Source organism: Brassica rapa, chromosome A02, assembly GCF_000309985.2.
Source record: "Brassica rapa cultivar Chiifu-401-42 chromosome A02, CAAS_Brap_v3.01, whole genome shotgun sequence".
Taxonomy (NCBI): Eukaryota; Viridiplantae; Streptophyta; class Magnoliopsida; order Brassicales; family Brassicaceae; genus Brassica; species Brassica rapa.
In genome coordinates, this window is record NC_024796.2 from 18,223,437 (window position 1) to 18,241,236 (window position 17,800).

The window sequence follows — 17,800 nt, forward strand, 5'->3', positions numbered from 1 at the left end:
AATTAATCAACCATATTCAATATGCAATCATGCATACTCATTCATAATTCACTCATGATCTATCTAGACTCACCTTTAAATCCATGAGATTGGCTAAGGAAGACTAGACTCGAGCTCAAGCTAATCACACTTCACTTTTGGATCACTCTCGGTTCAGAACCATCACAAGGATCCAGCTGATCCGAATACTCTCCTTGGCCATCTGAATTTAAAACATAACAGTTGGAACATAAGGTTCAGTAGTCTGGTTCAAGAAGAAACTCAACTCAGTTCATAACATTTCAGTTCAGTTCTCTCATATCAGTTCGGTTCAAGACAGATTGATACCATGTTCAGCTCGGTTCAAGCTTTAACAATTTAACTCGGTTCATATCAGCTTAGTTCATGCTCAGCTAATTCCGGTTCTAATCAGTTCCCAACAGCTTAACTCGGTTATACTCAGACGACATCAGTTCAAGACAATTTCAGACCATAGACAGGTCCTCTCAGATCAGATCAGAACATACTCAGCTCAATTCAGTTCTAAACAAGATCAAATCAGTTTGGTTTAATTCCCATAATTCTTATCAGTTCGTCTACTGGATCTATGAGACTGATTAAATCATAAACCAACCAAGACTGAAGAGAACAAGACCTTAGACAACTGATCCTGACAGGTTAACCAACATACAGCAATTGGTTCTCATCAAAACATGGCTGAATCAAGAAACTGAAGCTTACCGGTTTTACTCAACTAATTAAACTTGACTGGTTGTCTCTCTTCAAGCTATCCACGAATTAACCTGATCAACACCACAAGAATCCATGGTTGGATTTATTCAGAATTTATCTCCAGTGTAGGCAAACCAACAAAACTTCTCACAGAAACTGATCCACAACCATCTTACCGATCAAAATCAAAGGCTAAAGAACATAGGTGATTCTCAACTTCAGGACACCAAATATTTAGCTCTTAAACACTCCAAAACTCACTGATTAAAGTCACAGGATGGTGAGAAAAAGTTGTCCATGCTCACTCCTCTTCTCTGAATATTTTTCTGAATTTTTCATGAATCTTTTCTCACAGATTTTTCTCTCTTCTTTCTCTCTTTCTCTCTGAATTTTTCTCTGGTTTTTCTTGCAGGTTATGAACGTCCAGAGGAGAGAAGAGGGTATTTTATATCATAAGGAGTTGCTTCAGATGAGGGTTTTCTCCCACAAAATACAAAGATGAGGTTAGACAGCTGGTGACATGCTTCAGCACACCAAGCAGCACAAGCAGCTGAACTTTTCCTTCCCATGAAGAAAGCTACAAGCAGCTGAAGCAAGTAGCTTGTGACCAGCATGTGACTTCTAATGAGCAAGCAGGCAAGCAAGTAGGTGTAGGTCATGTGACCTAATTACTGAGGAAGCAAGTAGGCTAGAAGGTGCAAAGCATGTGACTATTCAGAAATAATTTTAAGAGTTTTGTCGATATTTTTCGGACTGTTTCGACTAAATATTTTTCATCATTCAAATCTCGTCCTGCTCTGAATAAACTCACCCAGCATGAATAAAAATCAACGATAATAATTAACACTCGACCAGAACCATCAAGAGATGGTTTTTCGACCAAAAGACAGACCCGTCGAGATTAATTCACCGTGTCGATTTTTATTTAAATTCTGATCGATCAATCTTCAAACTGATCTTAAAGAATTTTCTTGACCAAAATTATATCTGCTCGTGAGGGTTATTACAAAGAGTGTTCATCTTTTTTGATTGTGTGTCTGCTCTGATGTGTGTAGGTGGTTTCGGAGGTGCAAAACTATTTATATAGGTATCTGTAAACCTAGTTAGGGAGGGAATATTCTCCTGCTCCTGAATTTTCGCTGCGGCGCGAATATCGATCGATGTTCCTTTTGGAGTGTCGATCGATGTGAGCGGTTGTTTTGCTGCACGAGGGTGGGTATCGACCGATGTGGAGTGCACAGCGTCGAACGATGTTGGAAACGTGTTGGTGAACTTATGTGTTTCAAGTCTTTCATCCTGCAAAGATATTTCTATTGCACGTTCTTTCCAGTAATCCTCATCGTATTCCTCGGTATGTTCCTCATTAGGTGAAGTAATTACAGTGTCAACTGCAAAACTTTCATGGAAACCACTGTCTGCCCAACTGCCTATGGAATAATCATCATGTCCTCTCCTGGTTGGAGGTTGGAAGGCAAAATGTTGGTAACAATGATTAGGTGAAGCGAAATGGTCAACTGGGTGCATTACGTCGAGTGACGTGTTGTTGTGGTCATCGGTCACTGTTGACACATTGGAATCGATCGATGGAAATGTTGGGGTGTCGATCGATTCCGAGTACTCTGTTTCGTACTCCGATTCATACTCTGCTCCACAATGGCATGCGCCAATGAAGCCAAGTTCTTTCCCATAATCCACATAATTAATGACCTTTCTCTTAGGTCGGAAGGGATCGTAGTGGATGTTTGGGTCTATGAGCGTTAGACACAATTTGTTTTTGTTCATGTCACATACAGATCCTATTGTAGCTAGGAAAGATCTTCCAAGCAGAAGTGAAGAGTTCCAGTTAAGCTCGATGTCTAAGACATGAAAATCTACAGGGACAAGGGCATTACCAATCAGTACCTCCAGATCTCTTATGATGCCTCCTGATCGTTTCTCTGAAAGAACCACGAAGGTGAAGGATTCTGTTGAGGGTTTGATGGTCAAACTAAGCTGGTCTGCCATGATCCTAGGGAGGATACTAACTGATGCTCCTGTGTCACACATTGAATGGGTAAATTCAACACCCTTGACTACGCATGGTATTTCAAACTTCCCAGGATCACTCTTCTTCGTCAATGTGATCTTGTGTTTCATCTTCTCTCTGACTTGATGAAACATTCTCCTAATGTCCTCCTCAGTTACCTTCGTTTCTCTGAAGAACATCCACAACCGGTGTGTGAAGTAAGCTTTATCAAAAGGTTTTTCGATTGGGATTCTTAGGACTCGTTTAGTGAAACCATCCATCTCCTTATCGTTAGCTTCCCTCTTAAGGTTTTTAGGAATCTTCTCCTTTCTTTTCATTAACCTTCTCCCTTCAGATTCTTGTTCTTCTTGAACAGATTCTGGTGAACTATTTAAAGGGTTGGGTTTTGGTTCGGGTAGGTTTGCTAATGGTTTAGGTGGTGGTCTGAGTGCATTGATGTAATCATTATCTATTGAGAATAACCGCACTCAGTATGTCAGAGGTGCATGTCGATCGATGGGAGGTGTGTTGTGACGATCGACGTCGGACTCACTCTGTCGATCGATGGTTGGCTCAACCGATCGATCGATTTTTTCATAGAAAGGGGAGGGTGGGTGAGGATGCTTAGCTGCGAATTCTTCATGAGTTAGAATTCGAACCGCATTGCATTCAGTCGATTTGGCAGATGACGTCGATGGATGACTGGAGTAATCCGTCCATCGATCTTCATCATGGTCTGTCGATCGATGCGAGTTCATCGACATCGGTCGACACCATTGGGATCCGCCGAGAGTCATGGAACTTTCGATTTCGAAATCTCCTTCCTCGAGCTTTTCATTTCTCACCACTTGCCAAAAATCATCATCTATGATGGCATTTACGTGGTGTTTTCCTTTGTCGGCTCCTGCCTCTCTAGCGAAAGCTTCTTGCCTCTTTATAGTCTCGCCCGTCTGAATTACTTGGGTTTCAAGTTTTCTCACTTGAGTCCCTAAGGTCTCGATTTTGGTGTTCAGATTGTTGTAGGCAGAGTCTATCTTACCGTTGAAATCCACGGTGATTTGTTGTTGTCCCAACAGTACTCGATCAAGCATCTTTTCGATCTTGCTTTTCTGAGTCTGGGGTGGTGGATTTTGGTAGTAAGAGTTCGAGTAGCTCTTGCTGTTGTTGAAGAGTTTTTGAAATTGTGAACTTTGGTAACTTCTTTGGCCATTTCCAAAGAAGTTTCTGTTTCCGCCCTGGTTTCCAAATTTTTGAAATCCGGTACCTCCGATGTAGTTCACATCTTCTTCTCCTTCTGTATCTGCTACTTCACCTTAATCTGAACAGACTTGCTTCCTTAGAAGCTCGTGCACCAAATCTAACTTAGCTCTTTCTTCGTCCATCTGTTCCTTCCCGATAGAGGCTACAGACTTCTTCCGTTCAGAGTCAGTGTTTTTGGTGCTGCTGCTGTTAGCAAGGTTTTCGATAAATCTCACAGCTTCCAACGGATTCCGAGTAGTGAAGTTTCCTTCACTCGCCGTATCAAGAGCCATTTGATACTGTAAGGTGAGACCTCGGAAGAAAGTGCTTAGCAGCTGCACTTCATTAAATCTGTGGTGTGGACAGTCTCGCTGGAAGTACCTAAATCTAATCCACGCATCTTTGAAAGACTCTCCAGCCTTCTGCGAGAATGTGGAAATTTTGTTCCGAAGTTCTTCAGCGCGCGCTTTATCGAAGAAGTTTCGTAAGAAAGCATTCTTGATGTCGCTCCAGGATGTTAAAGATCCTGTGGGTTGCTGCCTAAGCCAGTGCATCGCTTCTCCATTAAGCGTGTATCTGAAGAGCTTTCACACCAGGTAATCTTCGGGGACTCCTTCCATCCGAATGGCAGCGATTAGATCCTCGAACCGTTCCAAATGGTCCATAGGATGCTCGTGCGGTAACCCAGAGTAGGGTATCTGCGACACGAGAGTGTAGTATTGAGGTTTCAGCTCGAAATTCTGCTTCTGGATCTCCGGAAGTCGAATAGATGATCTGTTGGAATAGTACTCATCTGGGCGATTGTAGTCGGCCAGTGGTTTCGATCGAGGTCCTCATCTACAGGTTGAGCAGCTCCTGTAGCATCAGCATCAGGTATTACAGTTCCCTGAGCATCTATTCTCTGACCTGTTGCATTACGCAGATGACCGACCTGATCATATAGGTTTCCGTTCTCATCCTGAGTTAGAATAACAATGTTTACCATTTTTGACAACACGGTATCGATCGACGTACGTGGTGGAGTATCGATCGTTGTCGAACGATTGGGATCGATCGACGATGACGGTTTGGTGTCGGTCGACGGTTGATTGTGCGTATCGATCGATGACGAAGTGGTTGCGTCGAGCGTTGTGGAACGTTGACCTCTACGGATGGTGCGTTCCAATTGAGCAGGATCGTCTGAAAACAGCAAGTCTTTCTCCTTGTTGCTTCTGGTACCGCTGGGCATGCACCTGAAAAGACAAGAAAAAGAAAAATTATTAGAAAAAGGGGTAAAGAAAAGAATAAGAATTAATAAAACTAAATCTAATGGCGATCAAAGCTCCCCGGCAACGGCGCCAAATTTGATACCACTCAAATTATCCTAAGGAGTGTTACTCTCATCAAAAAAGGTTCAGATGTAGTACTTAGGGATCGAATCCACAAGGAGCTAGGGAACAATTAAATCTAGTGTTTATTAATTCTAAAGGTTGTAATGTTTTAATGAAATAGCAATAGTAACAAGCGAGTAAATGATAAATGTAACTTAGGCTGGAAATGATATTAGATGCAGGGCCACTATTCAGGTGTTGGAGATTATAATTCCTATAGATGCCTAATTGTTGCATGCATGATATATTAGAGCTCATTCGCTTAACTCAGTGATCAGCTGTTGAATGTTCCACTGGTTAACAGACTAGATCTTGTGTCTCACCGGTTAGATGCAGACACAAGAGAGTGTCGATCGATAGTCTATTAAGACGTCGACCGATACACCTTTGCCAACATCGATCGATTGTCAGTTGAGGACATCGATCGACGGGTTCTAGCCACGCCTATGCGCGAGTATGAAATGCCCTACTAAGATTCTAAATTGGCGGTTAGCCCTCTCTAGCAATCCTAATATGATAGATATATTTCAGAATGGGATAACAAGGATGCTTGAATATGCAATCCTATGATCAAGTTTTAGTTAGAAAGGCTAAAACAAGCAATGAATACAAATCTATCATGAATATCACAACAAGGCAGATCTATAGTTTGGGGCTAATCCCACAAACCTATCTGAACCTAGAATCTAACAGTTGAACTACTCAGACATAGCAAAGCATTTCATATCAATAGATAAATAGAAAGAAAAGCTCTATCTGCCGTCAAAACACTTGCATTATATATTCTACTAGGTTAAAAACTCGTCAGGGCATTTTAGTAATTTGGCTTGGCCATGGTTTTTAAGTCTGCTGAATCCAAAATGTCGCGTCTGGTGTCTCGACATCGATCGATGGTACTTGTGTACATCGATCGATATTAATCTTCATCTGTCGAGGCATTTCCTGATATCGATCGTCAGCACTGATGCGCATCGATCGATTATTCCTCCTCTCATCGACCTCTAAGTGGTCAGCTCGGGTGAAATGTCCTTTAAGCTCCAAAATGCTCCAAAGTCATAGCTTTACTCCGAAATGCACCTGAACCTGAAAACATACATAGAAGAATAGAAAACATAGATATATATATATAGTAAAATACTAATATACCATGGATAAAAATAGGACAAATCCAAGGTATATCAGGAGTCTTACCATCTCTGTCTGACCTATTCAAGATGACTCATGCCACATCCGACAGAGTTTTTGTGGATCCTGCATCTGAGAAACTCTTCAAAGCAGTGGCTTCTCGGATTGAAGAACGGGAGACGCAACTAACCCAGGAGTCTCCCGATGGATTACCCGTCACATTGTCCACCGAAGACGCCGACAGAATCTTCGAAGAGGTGCAACTTAAAATTTTATGTACATTATTTTAAATATTTTAACATAATTAGCTATATTAATATATATATTAATTTTATAGGTGGCTCCTAGAAAGAAGGGACGAATAGTTGGTATAGGCTCTGTTAACGAAGTTGCAAGGGCAACTTCGTCATACACTTCGAGACGGGATGAAGAGACTTCTCAGATGAAAGCTCGAATGGATAGCCATCAGGTTCGTTTAGACTCTCTTAAGGATTTGCTAGACGTGATGGCCGTGGGAAACCCGGTTATGCAGAGAATGTTGAGTCAGAGACGAGCCGCTCTTGGGTTGCCAGTACGAGATCCCCAAGAGTCCGATCCAACCCGTCAACAGCCGAGCAACCCCACCGACTACTTCGATGATATGTAGTTTTTCCATATTTCGGTTTGTATTATGAATTTAAATATTATTGTATGACTTTTAAATGCTTTTTTAAAATATGTTTTTTATTTTCATATTTCGTTTTAAAATTAAAATGATTTTAAATTCTGAATTTTAAATAAATTTAAATTTATATTTGAGGTTAAAAAAATATTCAAATTTATTATATATTAATAAGAATCGATGAAACTCCACGTAAACGTTTACGACTGATTACCGTCGAAAGATTTACCAGGGTTTTACATCGAAAAGTTTACGTGTTCTTTACATCGAAACCGTTACGTGGAGTATACATCGAATAATTTACGAGGGTTTTACATCGAAACAGTTACGTGTTCTTTACAACGCAAGTGTTTACGTCTGCTTTACATCGAAACCGTTACGTGGAGTTTACCACGAAATATTACTTCTCGTTTATGACAAAATGGTGCCCTCCGCTTTATGAGGAATATATTTCGTCGTAAACTTAGCAAGTCATTTACGACGAAACCTCCGTTACGACGGACGTTTTACGACGAAACGTGTTTCGAGGTTAATTTGTCGTAACACCCTTTTTACGACGAAGTTACAACATATATTGCCCTCGTAAAAAATATGTTTTCTTGTAGTGAATCTTCGTAAAACCGGTCCCTATTACTTACGGGAAAAATCATTCGTACAATCAGACCAAGTCTTACGAAGAAACTTTCTAAACTTGACATAACAGGCTTTATGAAGAAGTATGTTTTGTATAGCAAACGCAAACCTGTAAGATCTGATTTTCGATGATCAATCTAAACTTTATCTCTTCGCATTACGATTTAATATGTCTCATTTTTTAGGCCTGCGGCTCGCTGGCTTCTGCCTTTCTTTTCCCTCGGTCACAGCCGAGAAGGCAGTCATCCCGCCGCTGACTCCACACTGGTTATGTAGCAAACTTCTTGGGCTTCGTCTTCCTCCGACAAAAAAAACTTGATTTTCATAAGACTATAGGTCACATTATACGAAATATTCGTCGTATAACTGAAACCTAGAGCGGAGAATCGTTTTCTATGACTATCGGCCATATTAGCACAGATAGCCCCGGCAAACTTGGCCTATCAATCTCGACAAGCGCTCTTTGGCCTTCGGTCAATTACACCTTCCACTAAGGGTCCAAACAAATATTTGCAATCCCCTTTAAGGACGATTGTAAACTAACATGACCTTAAATGTTAAAGTACCATGGTCTAATCCTTGACCTACAACATCCTTGGCTATCTGAGTAAACACATCCTTCACGACATGCCAAACTATTTGAGAAACCATCGCTCCATCACTTAACGGCTAAACGACAATCTACGATTTATGTAAAAACGTCCTGAGACTATTAAGAGAATAACTATCATATAACCCACAGTCGGAAATCATATGATAAATTCTTCGTAACGAAACTCAGTCCTAACAACCAAACGGTTAACAGAAAACCAAAACTTGTCGACAATCGACCAAGTTCAATACATTCCACAATTCACTTTAAGCCCGCAACGTTTTACCCATAATACGCGGCATGTAAGAAAAAATTCGTAACAAAGCTTCTAGAGCTATACAAAACATCCTCAAAAATACGTGAAATAGATCTCGGAAGGCCAACACTTCACAAAACACCATGAAGGAAAACGCTTCTTCCCATGAACAAATTTTCGCGACACCTCAGTCCTAATTCCTCGATCGCAAATCAAATTATTAGCATCCAAACAGGAACAACAATTTTGGCTGCAAACATCCGTAGTCAAACCAGAATGTTTCTAAAACGCAGGGCTAAGACTAAACCCTTGCAACATCGCGAAACATCTTCAAGCCTGCGAACATTTCAAGCTCGAAACGCGGCATACGAAAGAATAATAAATCTTCATCATCGCGAGATGTCGCAGACACCTGAAGATTCATTCTTCGACGAAATTTCCTTCCTTCATAAAACACCTTCTTGGAAGACCAGACCGTCATACGCACTAACATCTTCTCAAAACATATCCTTCGCGAAGACTCAAAATGGTAATTTTTACCATTAAGTTTGTTGATGATCTTAATAAACTCTTAACGTCCTAAATAGATTTAGCCATCTCGTATAGATGACTCTCGTACATCTGACACAAGGATAATAGTGCTATAAAAGAAACCCAAAATTTTTGGTCATCACTTCCAGGAGGCTTAAAAATTGTCCTTGGAGAGATGCTCGGTTCCAACCATACAGGTCGTATAAGCCGAGAACCTATCGTGGACTTTAAATCGGTATGGAATCAGGATGAAACTGAAATGGGATACGTAAGTCGAATTAGTCATCGCACCCACTAAAACAGGGAGTAAACCTAGGTCTTGCCCTAAACCTAGCGCACTGGTCTCTAACATCTATATGCATAGTATCAAACACCCTGAAACGAGATTCCAAAATTTGTCTCTTTGCCAATATTCGAGTGTCTTCAGAAATCCCGCAAGTTTACACACTACGGAAAACTCCCGAAACAGATCACATATATAGCAGTTCACACAGAGTTAGATTACGAGATGACAACTTGTAGTCTTCCTCCTACACCCATATAAAATACCATCGGCAGCAACACGCCTGATAACCTCTACATATAAACTAGACCGTAAAGGTCTCACTGGAAAACTATTCATAAGAACCTTAACTCCAAGACGAACTACGAAAGACGAAAGACGTGATCCCTTCAACAAGGGTACGTAGGCAGCCGTCATAAGGCGCAGCCCCAATCTTATCGCGTTCTACTTTTAGAAGAGAGAGAAGACCACTTACCACATACATTTTCAACCATTAATTCCGCCTAACTCACCTAACTTGTCTAACTTGCCAAGCCACTCGATAGAAGCTCATGGTTCTAACGAGCTGGGTGGCTAACTGTTGGGGTCAAAATCGGTCACGACGGAATCAATGTCTGAAAGTCCTTAAAAATCAGCATGAATGTTTTTACGAAAAGTAATCTTTGTAGAGAAATCTTTACGAAGAGCCTTGCGGTAAAATCTTGTTCAAATCTCAATCGAACCACTAAATACCGATTGTCCGAAGGCACCAGACATGTATCCAAATCAGCCACGGACAAGCTCAAGTATGGCCATCAGACCATGGACAAGCCAAGCACGATCGCAGAAAGTTTGTTTTTATCGAAATAAGCCGTAATAAACGTTTCGAGTCAAAAAATGGCCCAAAGAGACCTAAGATGTGACCCGAAGCCCACTTACAATTTCTTAACAAAAGGCCCATAAGCCTTAGGACGGTTTATGCTTGGTTCGCAAGGAAAGATAAATGTCAAGTTTCTGTAGATAAAACGTAGTTTTCGAACATAATTACGAAAATCGGGAAAAATGAATATCTCCACTTTCAAGCTATGACGGCTTAAGGGCAGAGGAGGGAAAGCGTAAACTGACATAGGAGAGAGTATATAAGGAGTCTTAGGCGAGAGGCACGAGGATAACTTTTTTGAGAATAAACTTAGCACTTAGAGCAATTAGGCAACTTTCCGTTTTTGTTATTTCGAGCTTCGACTCAATTAGGTTTAGCCGTCTTAGGGTTTTTAGAACTAGGAATCTCGACGACAGCTTTTGAGCCCAGGCTAGTACCTTGTTGTAAATGCTCATACGGAATAAGACTTCTCTTTGCTCTCTTTTTACGATTCCTTATACTTTATCGTTGTTATCTCGTGTTCTGATTGCTTGGCGTGCGGTATTAGCAGATATCTGGGACCTCTGGGAAATTAGGGTTCTCCTACTTTCCTAATTTCAACGGAAATCGACAGTGCGAATTTCGGTTCCCACAAGATTGATAGGCCAAGTTTGTCAGAGTTATCCGTGTTAAGATGGCCGATAGTTATAGAAAACGATTATCCGCCTTAAGTTTCAGTTATACGATGGATGTTTTGTATAATGTTACCTATAGTCTTATGAAAATTGAATCGTTTTTATCTGAGGAAGACGTAGCCTAAGAGGTTTGATACAGAACCAGTGCGGAGTCAGTTGCGGGACAATTGTCTGCTCGGATGTGACCGAGGGGGACAAAACGCAGAAGCCAATGAGCCACATGGCTAAAATATGAGATCTATTAAATCGTAATGCGAAGAGATCTCTCTTTAGATTGATCATCCAAAGTGAGATTTTACAGCTTTGTATTTGCTATACGAAAAATATATCTTCGTAAAACCTGTTATGTTTACTTTTGAAAGTTTCTTCGTATGACTGGATCTGATTGTACGAAGGATTTTTCGCGTAAGTAATGGGTGGACGGTTTTACGAGAAACATTTCTGCTTTGAATTCGATCTTTGGTGAAAGTTGCTTGGAGTTACTCATGGAGTGTTACCGAAGTTTATTTCGCTATGATCTAGTCGCATAACACTTTTCATAGGCTTTTGAGAGGATTCTCATGACATCTTCGTTTCTGGAACGAATTGGACAACCAGCAGTAGATCTAGCCAACGATTGGGAAGAAAGTGTTCCATTTAATGTGCTCGCTGCTACATTTATTTTCAAGTTTTCTTCGTCGCAAATGTTTTCGATGCATTGCCGTGACTCACTTGGTTCAACGGAGACTGCAGAAATGCTTTGATGCTTGAAGATTTCTCATAAAATGTTTTATACGAAACTGGCTTTATAAAGCCGAAGAGGGTTCCAAGACTTTTGTTAATCGTGGAGTTTCAGTTTGATATTGGTACATGTTTTCTATACGCCTGATTGCGACAAGAAATGATGTATAGCCTTTGAAATTATGTTCATGATCGCCTGGATATATTCCTGGCGTTTAGACAAATTTTCGATTGTCGTTTGCCTATTTGGGATGATTTGCTTTGACGAAAGCGTTATCTTGACGATATGCAAGAGGTTTTGAAGTTTGGGACTATACAAGTATAGTATACGTACCTACTCCCCCGTTTTTTTACGAAAGAAAACGGTTGAACCGATACTTTGAAGGGTTGTGTACGTTTCTTCCGAGGTTTGGAATGATCGACAATTTGGGTCAATTTAAAGACGACGCTGGGACTGTGATTTGGTTGTTTCCAGGTTGACGACTTGGAATATGTCGGTTTTGAGAAAATCGCTAGAAACGAATCAGTTTTAAGACGATGTTCATGTCTCTAGTTTATTCTTTCTATAGGAAGAGAGCTGGATATGTGTGGCGATCGTTTCTCGATTTTCAGAGAGTTTAGATCGGTTTGCAATATTTTACTGAACAGTTATGGAACGATATTCCGAGACAGGAAAAATCGCCTAAGACTTAGTTCGCTAGACTATCCACCTAGGTTTTAAGTTCCCTAAAGTTCTATGGTAGTCTCAAAGGTATTTTTATTTCTTAGTAATTTCCTACGATAATTCCAAGTCCGTTTTCAAAAAAATTAAGTCGGGAAAACCTTAGTTCTCTCGAAGATTCGAGTTAGCCTCTTCTCCGTTTTGCTTGCTCATTTGCCCATACTCTTTTCATGTCTGTCTGCCCATTTCGAATAGCAAGAATATTGATTCTTCCTAGACTTCTCTCCTTTCCTGGTTGTGTTTAGGCTGCTGCCAATCTTGCGGTTTTTGTGATCCATGTTTCAATCTTAGTATCATTGGATTTACGAAAAATGAATAAGCATCTCGTCAGAAACTTTTTAGCGTTTAGGACTAGCCAGGGACGACCAAGAGATGCCAAGGATGATCAGGAAGACTCGCCAGGTGATGAGGTTCTGGCGACAGATCAAGCCGTGAGAGGAAGGATGGTGAGACCGTGGAGAGAGTTGGATGGGCAAATTTTGGTTCTCGGATTTTGCTCCATCTCTTTTCTTGTCCGAGATTCTTTTTCTACGATCGTTGTTATATTTTCAAAGGTTGTGAAATGTTGCCAACTTTAGTTTTACGAAAGTTTTTTCCGAAAAAATAATATCGAGTATAATTTTACGAAAGTTATTCCGCAGAATGTTATCGATTTTAATTTTACGAAAGTTGTTTCGTAAAATATTGTCGAGCTTAATTTTTGCAAAGGTTATTTCGCAAGATGTTGTCGAGCACAATTTTTACGAGATTTGTTCCTTAAAGAAGTTTTCAAGTTTTGGCCGTACGAGACCTGTGACGAGGTTAATAACCAAGCTTAATCAGAAGTTTTTCTCATATCTGTGGGATTGATCCGTGAAAGTTCCGAGTAGTTTTTTTTTTTTCAAAGTAAGATTTAGGTGACAAGCATCAACAACTCGCGGAATTTGTTACTATGGAAGTGATACTTGAATTATTCCGAAATCTTAAGCTTCAGAAAACGTTTTAGCGGTGGGGATACGATCTCCCGTTTTGCTTTATTTAGTCTTCGTCAGTCGTTTTAGGTTTCAAGTGATTCTATAGAAATCAACTTCGTTTCCCTGAAAGTTATTTGGAAGATCTACAGCCGTGGGGGTTTCGTAACCGATTTGCTGCACTTCATTTTTATACGATTAATCTAGGGTTTTCCAAAATATATTCGGAAGAACTACAGCGGCGAGTTATGTACCGGATTTGCTGTGCTTCCTTTTTTGCGCGACTAACCTAGGGTTTTCCGCAAGATATTCGGAAGAAATACATCGGTGAGTTATGTACCCGATTTGCTGTGGTTCCTTTTTCCGCGACTAGACTAGGGTTTTTTGGCGGTTTTGGGGAGAGCAAGTTTTACTTTTCCGAAAAGTTTTCGGAAAACGTGTTTTGGTAAAACCCTTACACATTGAGACATCTTTAGTTCGGTAATGAGCCAAACTTACGGGGTTTGATAAAATTTATCGTTTCCCCTTATGTTTAGATAGAGAAATCGCGAGCTCGTTTCATTGCACTTCCTATGGCAAAAAGTCGCAGCTAGGTTTTGGATTTTCTCAAGAACTATGGCGTTTGCGTAAGCGTTGGCCATAGGCGCAGTGGCGGCTGGAGTTGTCTTACCAGTGTTGTTGCGAACTGCGATTTTGTCTTTAGTATTTCCAGACATTGTTTTGATAAGACGTTTAGCGGCTATGGGTTAAAGTAATCCGTACCCCCTCCTTCTAGCGCCAAACAGTGGGAACCGGAATTCACACCGTCGATTTCCGTAATCGGAGGAAAGTCAAGAAATCTTAACTTTCCCAGAGGTCCCGGATTCTCTGTGAGAGACAACGACAAGTAACCAAACAAATGCGGAAAATACAAAAAGATAACAGAACGAACCCATAGAAAAAGGTAGATCTTATTTCGAATTCGCGTATACAAGAGATTATAAAAGCTTCGGCTGCAAGAGCTTTTAGCGAATTACTGTCTCTAGCAACCTAAAACCTTAGACCAAGTTGAGTCACAGCTCGATAACAGAAGACGAAAAAGATACAAAAAAGGCTTGGACTGATTTCGGACTGAACCTTATGAAAGGCTGCCTACGTACCCCTTTCGAGGATCAAGCCAAACGTAGTTCGATTGAAAGAGTGAACCAAGAGAACGAACTGCGTGTGCGAGTTCGTCTGGTAATCAGATGCCTGTCATAGAAGCAAAACATGTCGAGAATAATTCCTAAAATTTCTAAGTGCAGAAAGTTCTAAGAGTAAAAGAATTGTCCTATGCCTTATCAACCTCGACGCCCTTATATACTCCTCCTAGAGACGGTTTTCTCTTCCCTTTCTGCCCTTGGTCGAGTTTATCGCTTCGCGGAAATATTTCATTTTCCTTCGATCTTCGTGTTTATCTTTAGAAACTTCACATTTATCCACCGAACTTGACATTTATCTTCTCCTGCATAACAAAAGATAAACCGTCACAAAGATGGGGCTTGATTTGGTATAAAATTGTAAGTAGGCTCTTAGCCGAGTTATGGGCCCTTTCGTGCCGTTTTTCCGACTTAGGCGTTTTTACGAATTTATATAAAGAGCGCTTTCGAAACTACATCGATTCTGAAGAACATTCAAATTCCTCGTATAGCGTATGCAATTCGAGGTGTTCAGCTAACTGTTGCCGTTTTATACGATCAATCCGAATGTTATTCGAGAGAACGAGTTCTTGCGGTTTTTAAATCCTAAAGTTCCAACGGTGACTCTGATCGAGATGAAACAAGAGCAGGTTTGTTCTAATCCCGAAGGGGGTACCTGGGAGGACGACATGAAGACTGCACGATCGTTCCAGCTCGGCGGATGGCCAAGCTGATCGTGTTGTCGATCCAGATCGGCCATCCGCCGAGCTGGTCGTGTGGTCAATCCAGCTCGAGCATCCGCCGAGCTGGACTGGTTCAGCTCGGTGGATGGCCGAGCTAGTCGCGTGTTCGATCCAGTTTGGCCATCCGCCAAGCTGGACTGGTTCAGCTTGGCGGATGGCCGAGCTGGACGGTGGGCTCTGTCCACCATTCAATAAAACAGGCATAACAGATACTACAAGATGCTGATTGGTTCTTAGGATTGAATTTCATTACAAAGAATTTATCATATGATTTCCGACTGTGGGCTATACGATAATTATTCTCTTAATAGTCGCACGACGTTTTAAGACAAATTGTAGTTTGTCGTTTAGCCGTTAAGTGATGGAGTGATGGTTTCTCCAATAGTTTGGCTCGGTGTGAAGGATGTGTTCACTCAGATAGCCAAGGACGTTGTAAGTCAAGGATTAGAGCATGGTACTTTCGTGTTAACATTAAAGTCATGTTAGTTTACGATCGTTCTTAAAGGGGATGCCAAATTCTAGTTAGGACCTTTACTGAGACGCGTAATTGACCGAGGGCCAAAGAGATCTTGTCGAGATTGATAGCCCAAGTTTGCCAGAGTTATCTGTGTTAAGATGGTCGATACTCATAGAAAACGATTATCCGCTTTAGGTTTCAGTTATACGATGAATGTTTCGTATAATGTTACCTATAGTCTTATGAAAATTGATTCGTTCTTGTCTGAGGAAGACTTAGCCTAAGAGGTTTGATACAGAACCAGTGCGGAGTCAGTTGCGGGACGATTGCCTGCTCGGATATGACCGGGGGGGGGGGGGACGAAACGCAGAAGCCAGTGAGCCGCATGGCTAAAATGTGAGATTAAATCGTAATGCGAAGAGATCTCTTTTTAGATTGCTCATCCAAAGTGAGATTTTACAGCTTAGTATTTGCTAAACAAAAAATATTTCTTCGTAAAACCTGTTATGTTTACTTTTGAAAGTTTCTTTGTATGACTGGATCTGATTGTACGAAGGATTTTTCGCGTAAGTAATGGGCGGCCGGTTTTACGAATGTTGTAAATCGGTGATACATTTACACATGTCAAAGTAGTGTTGTTTCTGCGGGTTTTACGAGAAACTGATGCTTTGAATTCGATCTTTGGTGAAAGTTGCTTGGAGTTACTCATGGAGTGTTACCGAAGTAACTATGATCTAGTCGCAGAACATTTGTCATAGGCTTTTGAGATGATTCTCATGACATATTCGTTTCTGGAAGGTATTGGTCAACCAGCAGTAGATCTAGCCAACGATCGGGAAGAAAATGTTCCCTTTAATGTGCTCGCTGCTACTTTTATTTTCAAGTTTTCTTCGTCGCAAATGTTTTCGATGCATTATCGTGACTCACTTGGTTCAACGGAGACTGAAGAAATGCTTTCATGCTTGAAGATTTCTCGTAAAATTTTTATACGAATAGCAAAATTTTTATACGAATAGTAAAATTTTTATACGATTTATCGTATGGATATATTGCTGGCGTTTAGACAAGTTTTCGATTGTTGTTTGCCTATTTGGGACGATTTGCTTTGACGAAAGCGTTTTTTTGACGATTTGCAAAATTATTTGAAGTTTGTGAGTATACGAGTATAGTATTCGTACCTGTTGGGGTCAAAAATGGTTACGACAAAGTTAATATCCAAACCTCCGCAAAAATGAGCGTGAGTATCTTTGTACGAAAGTTAAACTTTGTAAAAAATGTCACAACAAAGAAATTTGCTGTAAAATCTTGTTTTAATCTCGATCGAACCAAGTACCGACTATCTCAAGGCAGCGGACACAGACAAGCCAAGCTCGGTCGCTACGCAGTGACGAAGCATGCACACGGTTCGGTCGCTCCGTAGCGACTGAGCACGCGCACGGCTCGGTCCCTATGTAGCGACCGAGCACGCAGTGACCGAGTACGCTTACGGCTCGTTCACTACGTAGCGACCAAGTTTGATCCAAGCTCGGTCGCTACGTAGCGACCGGGCACGTGTACGGTTTGATCGCTACGTAGCGACCGGGCTCTCTTAAAACGTCGATACGACACGAATCCATGCATTCTCGTCTACTCTTTAATGCTATCTTCCAAAAACCGTGGCTAAACCGTTTCATGTTTTTTGTCACTCGGAGTCATCAAGCAAACTTTACGTTAAAAACCGCAGAAAGTTTATTTTTTATCGAAGAAACCGTAATAAACGTTTTGAGTCAAAGACGGCCCAAGGAGGCCTAAAATGCAGCTCGAAGCCCACTTACGATTTCTTAACCAAAAGCCCATAAGCCATATGACGGTTTATGCTTGGTTCGTAAGAAAATGATAAATGTCAAGTTTCCGCAGTTATATCTGAAGTTTTTGAAGATAATCACAAAGATCGGGAAAAATGGAATATCTCCATTTTTAAGCTATGACGGCTTAAGGACGGAAGGGGAAAAGCGTAAACCGACCTAGGAGCGAGTATATAAGGAGTCCTAGGGGAGAGGCAAAAGAGGAAATTTTTTTCACAGCAAACTTAGCACTTAGAGCAATTAGGCAACTTTCCATTTTTGTTATTTCG

At 40.9% G+C, this 17,800-nt stretch overlaps 1 protein-coding gene and 1 non-coding gene across 2 annotated transcripts; both read left to right on the forward strand.

Moving 5' to 3' along the window:
- The first annotated feature begins 4,303 nt into the window (after positions 1–4,303).
- Positions 4,304–4,410, forward strand: LOC117132253. The gene has a single exon (XR_004455813.1). It is a non-coding gene; the product is annotated as a small nucleolar RNA R71 (small nucleolar RNA).
- Positions 4,411–6,312: 1,902 nt separating this feature from the next.
- Positions 6,313–9,933, forward strand: LOC117131878. Its single transcript, XM_033284821.1, has 2 exons — positions 6,313–6,707; positions 6,788–9,933. The coding sequence occupies exons 1-2, from the start codon at positions 6,540–6,542 to the stop codon at positions 7,094–7,096; spliced, it is 477 nt and encodes a 158-aa protein (XP_033140712.1). The 5' UTR covers positions 6,313–6,539; the 3' UTR covers positions 7,097–9,933.
- The last annotated feature ends 7,867 nt before the right edge of the window (positions 9,934–17,800 follow it).